Source organism: Podarcis muralis, chromosome 3, assembly GCF_964188315.1.
Source record: "Podarcis muralis chromosome 3, rPodMur119.hap1.1, whole genome shotgun sequence".
In the NCBI taxonomy this organism is placed as follows: Eukaryota; Metazoa; Chordata; class Lepidosauria; order Squamata; family Lacertidae; genus Podarcis; species Podarcis muralis.
Window position 1 is genome coordinate 36,811,479 of NC_135657.1, and position 17,569 is coordinate 36,829,047.

The window sequence follows — 17,569 nt, forward strand, 5'->3', positions numbered from 1 at the left end:
AACAGGTTACCCAATCAGAACCCAGGGGGTGGAGTCAGAGGGACTATAAAACCAGCTCTGGGAGGAGCAAAAGGGGGAGTTCATTGGGAGTTGGGTGGTTGGTTGGCGTGGGAGTGAATTGGGATATAGTCTGTGGGTAGGTTGAGTTAGTGTAGTGAAATAAGCTGAGTCAGGAACAGTTAGGGGCTAGGAAGACAAGTAAATATCTGAGAGGTGGTTTAGTGAGTGAGAGCAGGTAGCAGAAGTTATAGGTCTGGATAGGCACCCCATGATTGTAATTGACTGATACCGTTTATGAAACCACACGCTTGTTAAACTGCAATAAATAAACAGAAGTTTATGTTCCAATTTAACACTGACTGGATTCAGTATTGTACCAGGTAGGGTCTGGGTGGTGGCAGCGAGAAATAAAGTGGTGGCACAGGGATCAATAGATGGTGAAACATCCAGGGACCCAGTGTGATCGCCACAGTGCATTACACGAATCCATGGGGAGGCAAACTAAGGCCCAGGGGCTGGATCCGGCCCAATCGCCTTCTAAATCCAGCCTGTGGATGGTCCAGGAATCGGCATGTTTTTACCTGAGTAGAATGTGTCCTTTTATTTAAAATGCATCTCTGGGTTATTTGTGGGGCATAGGAATTCGTTCATTTTTTCCCCCTTCAAAATATAGTCCGGCCCCCCACAAGGTCTGAGGGACAGTGGACCGGCCTCCTGCTGAAAAAGTTTGCTGACCCCCACTGACTAATCACTTACACAGATCACTTATCTATCCCATGCCCATGCTTGTTAAAAAATTATGAAGTCAGTGTCACTTAGAACCAATTTGAAATTGAAGCGTAGATACTGCTCTGCTAGCAAAAAGTTTTCTTTTAAAAATTAATGCTTCATCCTGAAGGCTCAAAGCAGATTACAGAACTTTTAAAAACTGGGGGAAAACAGCCATAAAAATAAAATTTAGAAAATGCTGTGACAAAAACAGATAATTAGTTGCAGAAGGAGGAGTTCTTGGAAGATGAAAATTAAGGAGGGGCGGGGGTGAGAAAAACTAAGAGAGTAGATAGTGAATAAGGGACAGAGACAAAGTGTACAGGAAGAGGAGTGGTCCAGTACAAAGATGTAAAGTAACCATAGGAAAATACCAACTCAGACACCAACACACACAAAAGCAACATTCATGTAGTGTAGAGCCAAGTGGGTTGAGGCACCAGCAGCTTTGAGTCCATTGGGTCAAAGCCCCTTAGATCCACCTAGGGACTGACACTGTGGGAAAAATACAAGAGGCACACACCCCTGGCACAACCTGTGCCCTGTCTGGTGAGCCAACAGGGCATGCGATGCGGCAGCAGATCTGCCACATGGCACCCTCCCCCACTTATGATTGCTCTACCCCGACATTTTTAAAAAGAGCAATGTTTTGTCATGTTAGCTTTGAACTCTCCAGCATTTATAAGAGACAAAACCTCCTCCATCCCCCCCCCCCCACCATTACCCCATGATGAGTCAAGTTCAGAAAGCACTTCTATATAGTCACCATTTACTTCAATGGAGACTGCCCAGGGAGCAGTGCTTCAGGGATTGCACCCTAAATCAGTAGACTTTATGATCATCTGAGCTCTGATATATAAAGGGAATGACTATCTAGTTAGTGGAGAGAATACAATTATTGCATTCTTACATTTTATGTAAGATTCGTAGGCTATTCATTGCGGACAATGAGTATACCCATTAAATTCTGAGAAATAATTACTATGCCTCTGAAGTTGTGGTATCCCATATACTTAAGAAACAAATCCTTTATGGGGTTTTTAAGGAAGGAGAAATTACAACTTTAATATCATCATTACTCTTTCGTATTTCTTCTGGATTAATCTTGCAACTTGTTTTTTGTATTGCCCTTGAAGAACCCATTGGATTTTTCAATAAGTGGCACAGATGGGCCAATGTTTGCAGCATCTTGACTATAAAAAGAGAAAATTATTCACCAATATGTACAGTTGTTTGAAGTTACTATAATCTGGGGATACACGTGACCTTTGATGTGATATATATAGAATCAAGGGAGCAATTCTCATTGGAAATTGATTAGCTAATAATTTTTCCTTAAGGTACAGCCATTAGATACACATCCAGCCAAATTCCTCTTCTAGCATCATAAAGGGACCTTTATGTTCCCTTTATGTAACCTTAGAGGATTCCCTATAACAGAATACCTAGGCGTAAGCTGAAACAGGTATGTGTATTTTACAAACAAACTTCTTACCCCAATTTTAGTTACTGAACTGGGGGGGGGGTGCAAAACAGAAGAAAAGGTTTGTTCAGAGTAAAAGCATTGTCCTCACTCTAATTTGGCTTCATGATATCATCATGCAGCCAAATCTGGCAGGCCATGTGATGACATAACATCATCATCATACTGTTCCCTTAATGGCTAGACTCACCTTAGGAAGATGCCCCCTTTTTAAAGAAAAATGGCACCCAAACTACAAACTGGGGAATAAAGCAATGGAGAGCAGGACAGGTTCCCTTTTACTTCTAATGTGTAAAAGCTCAGCACAGCTGTAAGAATATTATCACAGCTCTATATATCTTACTTTTTAAAAGAAGAGGTCTTTCAGGATCATAGCTGAATCACAAAATTCATTAGTTGCTTTGACTGAAATCTTTGGGAATCAGCCAGCAGCTGCTGCCTGTTAAAAGAGTAGTCCCTTGGAACTACTGTTCCGCCTAAGATGCTGCAAGATTCAGGAGTCTATCATAGTACCTACTCACACTCAAGTCACAAGCAATACTCAAAGCAATTTATTTTAACTTAAATCTTAAATTCTAATCTAATGGAAATGTTTCAGAACTTCAAAGCTGAGGTTATGAGTGTCTATCCCCTAAACTAGATAGGGGTGTGTGTGGGTTGTGGGTGTATGCTCCGATTCAGGATGTAGCTGCCAGAGTGATCACTTCAGCTGGCACTTGAAGTGTCAAGAACTCACAAATGCTTCTATATTGACCAAGAAAAAGAGGAAAAGGCCAGGTCCTGTTGTTTATACCAGGTCCAATCAACTCATAGGCTTAATACATTGCAGGAGTCAATGATGCTCAGCCCTGTCCTCCTCTGAGAGTAGGACTCCAAGGAAAAGCCCACATTCCCAGGAAGCTAATTAGGATGGACCCCAGCCTGGTTCTATCCCTGGAGAACAACACCTTGTTTAACTCCAAATCCTTCATCAGGTATCCATTTATTTGTCTGATGAACTGTAGGCAACTATTTGGTGTGGTCTTTTTAGCTTAAATGTATATTTTGGGATGTTATCAGGTGTTCTAACCATTGGGCACTGGGTCTGATGAAACATAAACAGATCTAGATTTAATAACCTGATTAATAAGGTGACATTAAACCAGTCTGCCAGCTGGTATGTAATGGGAAACCATAGTTTGTTTAAACTAGGACTAGAAGAGCTCGTGAAGGAGTAGTAGTATGTGGACACTGTTCTCAGCTTACTAAACCCAGCATTATCACGACAAGATCATTATGTCTAAACTGGCCCATTATGTCTTCTTAAAGTATAACCTTTACATGATAGAAAATCCAGGAAAACATCTATCTTTTTTCTTTCTGTCTAGAAAAGGTAGATGTTTTTCCTGGATTTAAAGGTTATACTTTAAGAAGTTCCACACTTAGCAGTTTGTCCTAGGTATGGCTTATATCAACTCACAGACTACCCATTCCTCTTAAAATTCCTTTGTTCCAGTTCTGGTTTGGCAAAGCTCTGGCTTTCCATCATGACCTTATGCTTGTTGTTTGCAACTTAGTGCATCCACACATGTGTGTTTGGTATTGTTCACAACCACAGATGCCGATTTCTAGACCACCCAGAAGCTGCATCAGTCTCAAGGGCCCTGCCTCAAAAAAAGTTAGTATTCCCATGTCTGCAATTCTCTTGTAGAATTTAAAAACAGTCACCTCATGTGCTATGTAATCAGGAGGCAGCTTCTCAAGCATATCTTCAGCTAATCGATACACGATAGCTTCTCGAGTTTCCCCCACTCCACCTCCGCTTTCCTTTGGCTGAATATTGGTAATGGTGTTCAGGACATCAGATGCTGTGCTACTTTGATACCTAAGAGGAATTTTCAATAATATGCAGCAGAATATTAGTTTCGTTGCTAGGAAATGGACCCATGAAATTTGCACTTTGCAGTTCTTTGTCAAGAGTATTTTACTTTTGCAACTATTTTTGATAACAGATTTATTTTCCCTCAATATCTGCAGTAAGAGAACCTGTTCTTTCTTCTTGCTTAAACTTTCTCAATTTGAGCATAAAAGAAGAAGGAAGGGAAGGCATTGTGACTCCAAAGGCTCATGCTACAATGAACCTTGGGTCGTTGTGATGTCTGAGTGCAACTAGGAATAGCTGTTCTCTGGCAATCCACAATACTCTACTCTACTCTACTCTACTCTACTCTACTCTACTCTACTCTACTCTACAATGCTAAAAAGACTCAGTTTTATTTACAAGGAAACGAACCAATGAATTTCATGTACATTTCAGAAAGGCAAAGAAACAATGCCAAGCTGCCTCTTGCAGGGATCTTTCAGGAAATTCCCAGAGCAGCAACACACCAACTACTCAAAACCTAAAATGCCACTTTGCAGCTTCTTTGGGCATTTTCTCCCAAAACTGTTTGATGGGTAGTTTAAATGAGATGCCAATGGTGAGTGATAAACTCAGCCTATAAAGCAATATACAAACAAATACATCTGCTGCATTGATAGTTTCATTAGCATTTCGAGCGATATAGTGGCAGCCCCACATTCAGAGCTCAAGAGAGCAGTGCTTGACATGCTATTACACAGGCAACTTATACTTCTTACTTAGTCCTGAGTTGTGGGTTCAAGCCCTATATTGGGCTAAAGATTCCTGCAATGCACGGGTTTGGACTAGATGATCCTTGTGCTCCCTTCTAACTCTGATTCTATGATTCAAGCTCTTTTACACCTCAGGGCTGCTTCTCACATTACTTTTGAAAGACATGGATATAATTACATGAGGCATGCTTACACCTGAATAATAATGAAATGTCAAAACGATAATACGTGTTGTAATATAATACAAAATGTCAAAGCCATAGCTCTTTAGGCATGAATCTTCAGATATGGGCACTCCCCCTGAGAATTCACTTCTGCCTTTCTGAGGTAACTTAAGGACTAGACTCTGTCCTCTACAGTAAAACTTTTGAAACCCCAAAGTAAATATCACTTTTAATAACTGAGTGTTCAAAACTTGTTAATAACACCATTGAAATGTTTGACCAGATTTTAACAATCACAGAAATGCTAAGTGTGAGCGTATTGACCAAAAGCATAATTCACGACTGAATCATAGGAATAACATAAAAAACTAATAAAATATTATGATGACTAATTACATCCTGTAGCAGATGTGCAGTATTTGAAGCAGAAAATAACAAACAACCTGCCAGGTATTTAAGGATGAAAAGTGACTAAATAAAAGATAACATTCAAAATGCAGTTATCAGGTAAGATTGAAATTCCATCGTTAAATTCAAAGAACTTCATAAGAACTAATGAAATAATATCATTTTTTGCAGTCTGTTTGATCCAAGTTCATCTTGTGTAAATGTCAACTAAATTATTTAGTACAATTGAGTGGGAACAAAAGTGTTGCTAGAAGTGTTAGAGCATATGGGAAAGCTCTCTGTTCATAGGATAATCACATTTTGAAAATTGTTAAAAGTAACGTTTAACCTGGAAAGTGTTAAGTTGGGGTAATATCCAATTATGATGTTCCACTTGTACAACCAACTTCCACTTTTGCAAATGGGACTTTCCCTTAATTCCCTCCCACAGACCAGCATGATGCTGGATTGTTCCCTTAATCTTGAAAAAGTCCAGAAAGGCTCTCTAAAATATTCTGGTATATGTAAATACTGTAGATTTCCAGTATACTTCATTACTTAGAATATATTTTTAAAAGTGATTAAAGAAAAACTTGAAGAATTTCCATCTTTGCTAAAAACCCACTTACGTAATGTCTGCATTAGGATGAAGACCAAATACTTCTGGGCTGTCCATTGATGGGAGAGTTGAAATATATTCATGATACTGATCCAGAGTTTTGCACACTGGTATTTTATAACCAGTGTAAAAACAGAATGTATTCTCAAACATCTTCTCACTGAACCAGACCTGAACAAAAACGGGGGGGGGGGGGTGGAGTTGAAATTTAAGTTTGTGAAGAATTAAGAGCTGGATTGCTGAGAATGGGGTACACAAGGACAGAAAGCAGAAGCCACCAAATGTTGGCAAAGTGCTCCTGTCCTGATCCAGAGGAGCTCACAGAGTAAAGAATGTTGGTTGTTGTGTGCCCAGGCGCAGTCCCCCACCTCCCGGGAGCCAGCCCTCAATTAAACAGAATGAAACACAGACAATATATTTTGGGATAAAAAATTGGCCACAACCTTATTGAATTCCAGATGTGGGAAACCTTGGCTTAGGTATCCCTCTCAGCCCCGTGTTGGGGTCTGAGGCATGGCAGTGTCAGTCAGGAATATGGGAACACTGCAAAGTGTGTGTTTACACAGCTGGCCCCCTTTCCACGTTGCAGAGGGGAGTTCTCAGTGCGCTAGTGGACAGAGACTCCCCTCAATACCCCTTTAATGGGGGCCCTGATATTGCCGCTGCAGAAGGGGTGAGTCACCATGCCACCCCTTTGTTGACTGTTGAATGAAAGGATTGTGCCCAAGGCCTAAAAACGCCAAAGTTGTGACAATTGCTATGGGGAAGGCAAAACCTGCAGAGCAGGGAAAATTATTCCCCGGCTCTGAAAGACAGCAACCATCATCCAACCATAGCAATGCCCATGAACCTGGAAGCAGAAAGCTCAGCCTGTAATGAAGGAAGCAATTAGAGTGAGGGCTGGGTGGGTGACACTCCAAGGGCCGACTGCACAGCCAGCATCGACTCCTGCTACTTTTAAGCCACAGGAGCGGACTAGAGTGAAGCCTTAGCAGGCGCGATCCGCTCCTGAGGCTCTGCGCCCTTGATTGCTGCCAAGTGGCTGGTTTGAACTGGTCCCTTCGGTGGGAAAAAACAGTGTTGCCGTGCTGACCACTGGTGTGGTGTGGCCCGGGGATGATGGCAGGCCCCACACCAGGCTGCAAACCCCACCCACCGCCAGGAACCAGTGAGCAGGCATTTCAGTACCATGGAGAGTCCCAAATGAGCAATTTGCTCCTACAAGGGTTGGGTGCAAACTGAGACTTTTTGAGCCTCTGTCACTATCTTCTTTTGGAGAACTAGTGTCTCTTAAAGGGCCACCCCTTTGGCATCAAATCAGGCACCTCTCCTTCATTGCACGGTCTCCTACCTGGTGTTCTCCATACACACTTGTACTGGTGAAGTACTGTGAAAGACACATGGTTCCTCAGGCCCAGAGGGTCCTACACCAGTTGTATGGGTTCTAATGCTGCGGTATCTAGTTTCAATGAGGTCCTGCCTGCCACCCTCAAGTTCAATTGTCCTCTGGTTACCAGCATCAGACCCAAAAAGCCAGGAATCTGCTCTGGCTTCTTTGCTGGTCACTGCTAGACTCTGAGGTCATGACAGCACAATCCTACTGATGTACACCAACCAACATCCCCAAACCTACTCATTAAATGCGTAGGATATTAGCTTGTTATATGAATAACCGAAAGCCTACTGTTTTAAAAACAAAACATAGCAATGGTCTTCTTTGCTGGTCACTGCTAGACTCTGAGGTCATGACAGCACAATCCTACTGATGTACACCAACCAACATCCCCAAACCTACTCATTAAATGCGTAGGATATTAGCTTGTTATATGAATAACCGAAAGCCTACTGTTTTAAAAACAAAACATAGCAATGGCTTTAATACATTGATTTTATGAGAAATACAAAATCATAAATTTGAAAGGCCTTTCTTTCCAGATGATTGACTATATGCCATGAGGGTCCTATTACATTGCTGGTGCATTTTTAACAACATACTATAGCTTATTTCAATTGAAAGTGAATCATTGTTCATTTGGAAGCCTTTTTTGCTTATTGTTAAGAACTTTTCATCACATTTCCTTACCCTTGCAAAGCAATTAAGAAGACGCTTATCATAATCATCGGTGACCCTGCCTCCATACTGTACTTCTCCAATCATGTATCGGACTGTGCTCCAGGATATTCCCTAGAGACAAAAACAAGCACATTTCAGAAATTCTAGTACATACTCACAAACTTGGATTGCACAAAGTGCTCAAGGATCATGTGCAGGCGCCCGTAACTCTGACTTTTGACCCAAGGATAACAACTGAAAACCTCAAACATAACTAAGTTTCTCCAGAAAACAAATAAAAATAAAGACCATCTTGTGATTTTGACCTAAGATTGTAGCAGTTTGAAAGCACATCAAAGTGCAAGTAGGTACCACTGCAGCGGGAAGGTAAACGGCTTTTCCGTGCACTGCTCTGGTTCACAAGAAGCGGCTTAGTCATGCTGGCCACATGACCCGGAAGCTGTACGCCAGCTCCCTCAGCCAGTAAAGTGAGATGAGCGCAGCAACCCCAGAGTCGGCCACGACTGGACCTAATGGTCAGGGGTCCCTTTACCTTTTTACTACAAATGCATTGCGTCCCACAGTGAATGCGCTGCTACCCAAAAGTACAGACTGCAGCCGCTTGTCCTTTTATAAGCCATAATAACTGTGGGTACGATCCATTCCTTTATGGATGCAGCTATGCACACAAAGCAATTGACATTTCCCTCTCCCTGGCTGCTGCAGGTATATGACATGTGCACATCACACTGCATGGACCATTACTTCCAACAGGAGGCCCAAGTGTGCTTCCCATATAGTCATCTAGCGATCCCTCTCCTCTGCCTGGGGTCTTGGCCTGCAAACTACACTGAGTGTGAGAGCCTGGGAAGAGAGGGAGGAATGAATTTCTATATGGGAGCTACACACATGCCTCCTGGTTCTCAGTAATAGTTGGCAAGTTACAATACTAAGGTACATGTTATTGCAGGTGGGAAAGGGCTTAAAAGAAGGCTCAGCTGAAGGCAGTTCAGTTCATCACCCACAGGAATCCATCACCCACAGGAAGATGGATGAAGCCCAATGTTTCAGACTTAGAATGCTGTTCATAACTGAGGCAGAGGAAAATATAAGTGCACAATTAATTTGTTTGCTGCTTCATAATCCACTATACGACCAAGACCATTCATCTTCACTTTAAACTTCTGCTAAGGAAGGCTTCATACTTTCAAGAGAAGCTATGTTGCAAATGGTTTGCAGGATCTCTCTGGGCCACACAAGCACTTATTTGAGAGACTGGGGGCTGAGTGAATGGGTGGGTGGGTAATCTGAGTCACTAAAAAAACTGGGGCTCTAATGCTTGTCTCTTTTTTGAGGTTAAGATAAACTGACCATAATCATCCTCAGCTTATACAAAGTAGAAACAACATTACAGTATAGGGACACTCACTTTTTTAATGTCACATTCGTCCAAATGATTCTGTATAAACTGAACACTGGCTGTGAAGTCTGCTGAGTTGAATTCATAAGGAATATTCCAGCCCAAAGGGCCAAATTTGCGTCTTTCCTGAAATAAGACAATAGAAACCAAGGAGTGTGATTTCAGTATTTATTAATGTTGTTTGTTTCGCTTATTACTGCTTTTCATTTAACAACTGCTATCGCTGACATTTCAGGTCAATACCATTTTCTGATCAAATATATTAGAATTGACAGAATATTGATCGAAAATGGACAAATGTTTCTTGATATGAATTATGCACCTACTGCAGCTCAAGATACACCAGGAAATCATCGGAAGAATCTCACAATACAATGTACTCAGAATGTACAAACAACCCAGAATGTAATACAGTGACCGTTACCGATCCCATTTAGACACAGCACGGTCACTTTGAGTCAGCTTAATTGGCAATTTCCATTCAAAAAATACAGGAAATACAGGAGATACAGGAAAGCTGTATTATCATATTCTTTAACTAATTTTTGTGCTCAAAGGATAATTCTTCAGGTATTGCCGTGGTTTGTCAAATACCCAAAGATGATAGATAGATAGATAGATAGATAGATAGATAGATAGATAGATAGATAGATATAGATAGATGATAGATAGATAGATAGATAGATAGATAGATAGATAGATAGATAGATAGATAGATATTGTTACCCTCTGAGGCCAAAAATGAAACATTTGAAGCAGAAGGATGGGTGTGCAGCATCAAGCCTTTATTGTGTATTATAAATATTGAGCTCACATATAGCAATAGGTTATTTTTCAGGCATCCCAGTGGAAAGGTCCTGTTAGGCATAAATGAAAAGAAAGTATGTTTGTAATACCTGAACAGTGGAGTGTAGGAAAGCCACGGTGTAAAGAAGAGGTTTCCACATGGGCATGTTGCTGACATCAAGCAAGTCCTGATTTATACCAGAAAATGTTCTTTTCAAACCTGCTCGCATACCTTGTGGTGGTTCATTTGTGAATTTTATAGAAGTCTGACATATATAAAAAGAAGAAAAGATTTATTTCATTTGACCCCAACAGTAGCACGCCTAAAAATCACGCCGTTTTCAAAGCTAAAGTTCAGACATAAACAAAAGCCAAACACAACTTTGGTTCTAGTGTGTAGTTTTAAAAATTACAGACATGTGACTGAACAGCTTCCTATTGGATGAAACATACATGCTTCCTGTATCCACACCTCCTTCCTTAGTCCATTGTTCCATTCGATTAGGTATGAATTCACAACACACACACCCCCCAAAAAACCCCTAAGATCCCTTGTTACTAGTCCAGTATAACAATGAGCTATAAGCTACTAAAAATGTTTCTAGATTCAGGTAGGTAGCCGTGTTGGTCTGACGCAGTCAAAATATATGAAAATTAAAAAAAAAAGTCCAGTAAGAAGAAGTGTGCATGCACAAGAAAGCTTATACTAAGAACAAATTTAGCTGGTCTCTAAGGTGCTACTGGACAATTTTGTTTATTTTAATATATTTCAACTAAAAATGTAATACCCTTCAGCAGCCAATGATCAACACTGAGGGCAGTGAGGTGTCTTATTTATGAGTCAGGGAGCAGCAGCTGCCAGTAACAGCATTATGGAACTATGCAGGTGAGGATTTGATTGACATTTTGGATTGGAGAAGATTGGAGGCCCCTTGCAAAATTCATTATAAATAACCCAAATAATTGACATCCACTAGGTAGGATATACATATATAAATAATTCTAAAATCTTTATAAGAACAAACGATAACACCAAAGATAGTGACAATTGGACAATGGCATGCCAGTCTAGAAAAAAAACAGCAAGCTGATGGCAGAATAATCTCTGCTTTAGGGCCCTGTTGAGTCTACAGGAGAGGAAACTTCTGAATAGGTAAAGATTCTCTTCTTGCGTCAACCATAACCTAAAGTCTCTCATATGACTGAAAAGTTTTTAACCTTTACCACAGTTTAAAATTCAATGCAAGCAATATTTCTCCTTCCCACTTTCAGTTTTGCCACATGAATTATCTTAACAGTTCATCTAAATCCCCTTGAATATACTAGGGCTAACCTGAAGCAAAGTAATTGGAAACTTCTCATGTGGTTCAGTGGTTATCCATACTCGGAAGCTATCATCAGGGATATCAGCACTAATCATTGTTTCCAAAAGTTCTTCCATGAACTCCAGACCCAGATGGCAGTTCTGAAGTAACACCCAGCCACCCTGTAGCAAAACAAACAAACAAACAAAAAACCTTAATTAAATAATCTGCTAAACATCAAACCAACTGCAATTTACTAACAACAACAACTACACTTGAGTATTCCACAGATGGAAGGTTTCACTAGCTACTTGTTATCATTTATATCTCCTTGATATTGGGGTTTAGGGTTTCTGTGTTTTAATAATAAATATGGATTTGCATTAAAATGAAACAACTACTGTAGGTTCCAATGAGTAAGTAAAGTAGTACTGCCATCTTGTGGTAGTTATAAAAATTATAGCAGGGCAATTTCTACTGGTTTTGGTGAACAGGAGATACCTTGTAATCATCATCATCACCATCATCATTTATTAAAAGAAACACCCTGCTTTTCCCTTCAGAATAAGGGTTTTGTTTAGGCTAAGCAAGCTCTAAGATTCCCAAAACTTCTATCAATCACTGAGGGGTTCTGGTGAGCTCTTTGTTTTAGTAGGGTTCAGAATACACCATGCATTTGAGGACTCATTTCTTACTTTTTAAAAACAATATATATTTGTATGGTGGTAGTGCTGCTATTGTGACCCACTTCAGATCATGTTGCACCACGGAACAGGGTCCCAACCCACCACTAAAGGCCAGTGGATTTCTGGCAGCGAAAATGGTGGGGTATAAATAAACTATGATGATGATTTATTCCTCCAAGAGAGAGTCCAGGGCTTCTCTCATCATAGGACACCAACACTTATTAAGTATGATGTTCGTATGCCCCTTTTTAGCCACACTACGCCTCATAATTCTGTTCCTCTATTCAGAGTTCATTTCACCTCTCTTGTTAGCTAAGCAAATTTTCCTTTTGCCTTGCAATCAGTGCCCTCTTCAAAGTTGAGTTACGGCTCTGGTGTGCTGCAGACTTTAGCCTTCAAGGTCACCTGCACTTAGGTGTGCATTGACTCTGTCTCTGTTGCTCTGTTTCCCTTGGCTGAAACCTACCCCCCCAAATATATATATATACACCAGTGAGGGAGGACAGAACATGTTCACACCCGCTCTGCTGGCATCCCCCAACACCAGCAAAAAAAGTTTCGACTCAGATTTAGCAAATATGCCACCTCTTCTTTTAAATCTGAAGTCACACTAACATCCCAGGCCTATAGACATTGCTTTGGAAGGAAGTCTCATTAAAAAGTACAGCAAAAGTTATTTTCAAAAATTACCATGTTTCAGATACTATAATAACTGCAGTTAAGCTCTGTTAAAATCAATGGGGCTTCCAAATAAGTCTGTTAGAAATTTAAGGTAACCAGTTTAATATGGGAATTACAGCTATTCCTCAATACCACACTTGAGTGAATTTAATAGTGACAGACCAGAACAGCCAAAATCCTATCCATCTTTTACAGTGCATTTCTTCACTGACCATGTCTCAGCCAGAATGACAAAACAGTGAGGTAAAGAGCAGATTTGGTAGCTAAGCAAAGGGGGTCAGGACAGATTACTCTACCCCTCTTTATATATATGGGCATTGATTATATATATATATATATATATATATATATATATATATATATATGCTTTCGTAGATTTTCACGGGTATAGGAATGCAGGTTTTGGTGTCCTCGGGTTTTCGACCTCGTCGAAACGTCGCCTAGACACCCCAACTTTTACACGGGAAGACACCCGAGGACACCAAAACCTGCATATATATATATATATATATATATATATATATAATCTCAATGGGTAGAGATATAGATAGATAGATAGATAGATATAGATAGATAGATAGATAGATAGATAGATAGATAGATAGATAGATGCTACCTAGAGAGAGAGAGATAGACAGATATGCCCAGGCTCCTAAGTAAAGAAGCTCAGTACAGTGGTACCTCAGGTTACAGATGCTTCAGGTTACATACGCTTCAGGTTACAGACTCCGCTAACCCAGAAATAGTACCAGAAATAGGATGAGAACAGAAATCACACAGCAGCAGCGGGAGGCCCCATTAGCTAAAGTGGTACCTCAGGTTAAGAATGGACCTCCAGAACAAATTAAGTTCTTAACCAGAGGTACCACTATATCAGATTGCAACCTTACTCTTTTAAATGCAATTATTTTATTTTATTTTATTTTTATTTTAAACAAAGGAATAAATAATAAATAAAAAAAATAAAAATGGACACTCCACCCTTGAGACCATTCCATTATAACTATCCAACCTCCCAAAATTTCAACACCTTTTGCAATGGTTTGACCCCTTTCCATTTTAATAGTACAAATTCTACAAATACCTTCTATATCTCTCAAAATCATTTCTCCTGCATATTCCCCATCTTACCTTAATAGCACATGCTAATTTATCATTAATAGCTATATGCCACACCTCTTTATACAATTTTTTTTAATGGAAGTACAAAACCTGAGTCAGGGGTGGGTGGAATCTTAAAAAAACTCAAGCAAAGGGATGAGACATTTTTTAATGTCAAGATTGTATACATACCTGTGACATTGATGTCTGAATTAGCTTGCGTGCATGAACTTCTTGTCCTTGTCCCATAGAAATAGCTCTGTTTTCTACAACAAGTGAAATGGTAGAATGATAATAAGATTACATAAATTTGTACTCTTGGTTGTAGGCAAGTTTTCAAAAAGCGTGCAAGCACTTTGGCTTTTCAATTCTATGCTTTAACTTACTAAAGAATCCTATGCATATTGTATTCATTTAGCAGATATACAGCATTGTATCTTTGTAAGACTTCACTGAATGCTGGCCTTTTATATTATTCATGTTTGTGCTGCCTTCCCTTTGCTACAAACCAATTAACTCAGTTAATTTAGTATATCACTTTGCTGCATGCATGAAGGTCTTTTGATGCCAATGAAAATTAAGTTAAGGAATAAAGGTAAAGGTAAAGGGACCCCTGACAGTTAAGTCCAGTTGCAGACGACTCTGGGGTTGCGACGCTCATCTCGCTTTACAGGCTGAGGGAGCCGGCGTTTGTCCGCAGAAAGTTTTTTTGGGTCATGTGGCCAGCATGACTAAGCCACTTTTGGCAAAACCAGAGCAACGCATGGAAACGCTGTTTACCTTCCTACCGGTACCTATTTATCTACTCGCACTTTTGGGCGTGTTTTCAAACTGCTAGGTTGGCAGGAGCTGAGAACCGAGCAACGGGAGCTCACCCCATCGAGGGGATTCGGACCGCCAACCTTCTGATTGGCAAGCCCAAGAGGCTCAGTGGTTCAGACCATAGTGCCACCCTTAAGGAATAAAGCCAGAGGTAATTTCTGACTCTTTCAAGAAGTTATCCTCTGTGGTAGTTAGCACTGGTGATAGTTGTGATGGCAGCAAATGTCCACGTGCATAAGCTGTAATAACAGAAAGGCAGCAAACTTTTTATCTGTCAAGAGCTGCATTCCCTTAAGCGTAATCTGTTGAGGGGCTAAATGCTGACAGTGGATAAAATCGTAGCTTGTGGCAGACAGGGTTGCCTCCCTTCCTCATTTTCTACCACCCCCTTCTCTCCCTTGCTCCCTCTTTCCTCCTACCCAGTGAGCTACTAACTAGAGGAAAGACATATCACTCTTCCAAGAGGCCTGAACTGGCCGCTTACAGCAATATTCTCTCCCCCGCCCCACTTTCCATCTCTCTATGTTTCAACCGCCCCCCGCTGTCCTGCCCTCCACCTCTTCTTCCGAGCTCCTCCCATCACATGAAATAAGGCTGAGTACCATATGAAACTTGGTGGCCACCCTGTCCTAGATCAAGAAAGAGCCATTTATTACAGAATTAGTGAAAGCTCCTCTAACAGTAGCCTCAAGTGCCTTGAAATCTGAAGCTCTTTCTAGCCCTGCCTTGTGTAACAATTGGCTTTTTATTAATGGACACCTCCTGCTTGAACAATTGAATACAACCCTCATTATAAAGTTGCTGAAGTTTTTTCAGGATTGTTGATGAGAGGGCCCACTGCAAATTCAGTGAATTATTACAAAAACCAAATTTACCAAAGTGTTTTTTTCTTTAAAAAAATATATCAAATTCTTATGTTGAAGAATAAAATATTATATTTATACCCAGTTTAAGTTTCCTGGCCAATGCATCAATCTGGATAGTTGGATCAGATCCCATTGATAAAAAACAGATGAGTGGGGTTCGCTTATCACTTTCCTCCCAAGTTTTCTCTAAGTTTAAAATGACTGGCTCTGTATACTTTTCATTCAGAGAATCTGCAATGTACTTCCTGGCTTGAGAAAGTGTGCGATCTGGACACCACGACCTAGGAATGAACATATTTGGTGAGGCTCAAATTGAGTGTCAGTTTCATCTACATAGCGTTTTTCCCCGAGGGAAATGCAGCATAGTGATTAGCACACAGCACTCTTAGGAGAATGCTAGCAAAACAGGCAATGGTGAAATTGCATGATCCTCACCTGATAAGCAAAAGTTTACGAAAAGTATCTAGAGAGTCACTGTATCCATCAGGAATCGTTTCTTCCTCTGGAGCCTCCTTGTCAAACCAATTCTTCCATCCCTTCTCATTACGACAGATCTAATGTACCAAATGCAATAGACAAACATAGTTTTCCCATTAAAGTACACTTGTGACAATTTTAGAAAGTTACACTTCAGTCAAAGTCATATTTCATAGAATCATAGAACTGTAGAATTGGAAGGGACTTTCAGGATCATCTAGTCCAGCCCCCTGCAATGCAGAAATCTCAGCTACAGGATCCATGACAGATGGCCATCCAACCACTAGTTTAAAAGCTCCAAGGAAGGAGAGTCAACCACTTTCTGAGTAAGTCTGTTCCACTGTCTAACAGCTCTTACTATCAGAAAGGTCTTCCTGATGTTGAGCCAGACTCTTCTTTCTTGCAACTTGAAGCCATTGGTTCGTGCCTACTCTCTGGAGCAGGAGAAAAAAAGATTGCAGCATCTTCTATGTGACAGCCCTTCATATATTTGAAGAGGGCTGTCATATCTCCTCTCCGTCTTCTTTTCCATGCTAAATATACCTAACTCCTTCAACTGTTCCTAATAAGGCTTGGTTTCAAGACCCTTGATAATCTTGGTCAGCCTCCTCTGCACATGTTCCACACTTGTCAATATCCTTCTTAAATTGTGGCACCCAGAACTGGACACTGTACTCCAAGAGTGCCTAACTAAGGCAGAATTGATCACCAAAGAATTGATGCTTTTGAATTATGGTGCTGGAGGAGACTCTTGAGAGTCCCATGGACTGCAAGAAGATCAAACCTATCCATTCTGAAGGAAATCAGCCCTGAGTGCTCACTGGAAGGACAGAACCTGAAGCTGAGGCTCCAATTCTTTGGCCGCCTCATGAGAAGAGAAGACTCCCTGGAAAAGACCCTGATGTTGGGGAAGATGGAGGGCACAAGGAGAAGGGGACGACAGAGGACAAGATTGTTGGACAGTGTTCTTGAAGCTACTAACATGAGTTTGACCAAACTGCCGGAGGCAGTGGAAGACAGGAGTGCCTGGCTGCTCTGGTCCATGGGGTCACAAAGAGTTGGACACAACTAAACAATAAAATCACTTCCCTTGATCATGAAACTATACTTGTGTTAGTTTGATGTCATCTGCAAATTTCTTGAACATCCCTTCGGTACCTTCACTTCACCTCCCCACTGCATGTGGTGCAACACACATCTAGTCAGGTTGCAACACCAATAGGAAAAACATAGGAAAAACGGTGAGTAGAGAGAAGGTGCACAGGACAAGCTTCTACCAAAGTGCAACTAAAGCAATGAAGCCCAGGGACTGCCCCGTCCAGTCCCCTGCCCTCAAGGA

General features: G+C 40.8%; 1 protein-coding gene across 1 annotated transcript in view; it reads right to left on the bottom strand.

The window, feature by feature from the left end:
• The window catches only part of DNAH8 (dynein axonemal heavy chain 8), a 118,312-nt gene that overhangs the window by 5,313 nt on the left and 95,430 nt on the right, over positions 1-17,569 (bottom strand). Inside the window, exons 78-86 of the mRNA XM_077925645.1 lie at positions 16,189-16,307; positions 15,832-16,034; positions 14,258-14,331; positions 11,627-11,779; positions 10,404-10,559; positions 9,517-9,633; positions 8,118-8,219; positions 6,045-6,205; positions 3,959-4,115 (exon numbers count right to left, since the gene is read on the bottom strand). Of these exons, the coding sequence (XP_077781771.1) occupies positions 3,959-4,115; positions 6,045-6,205; positions 8,118-8,219; positions 9,517-9,633; positions 10,404-10,559; positions 11,627-11,779; positions 14,258-14,331; positions 15,832-16,034; positions 16,189-16,307 (1,242 nt within the window). The remainder of the gene's footprint in view (positions 1-3,958; positions 4,116-6,044; positions 6,206-8,117; positions 8,220-9,516; positions 9,634-10,403; positions 10,560-11,626; positions 11,780-14,257; positions 14,332-15,831; positions 16,035-16,188; positions 16,308-17,569) is intronic.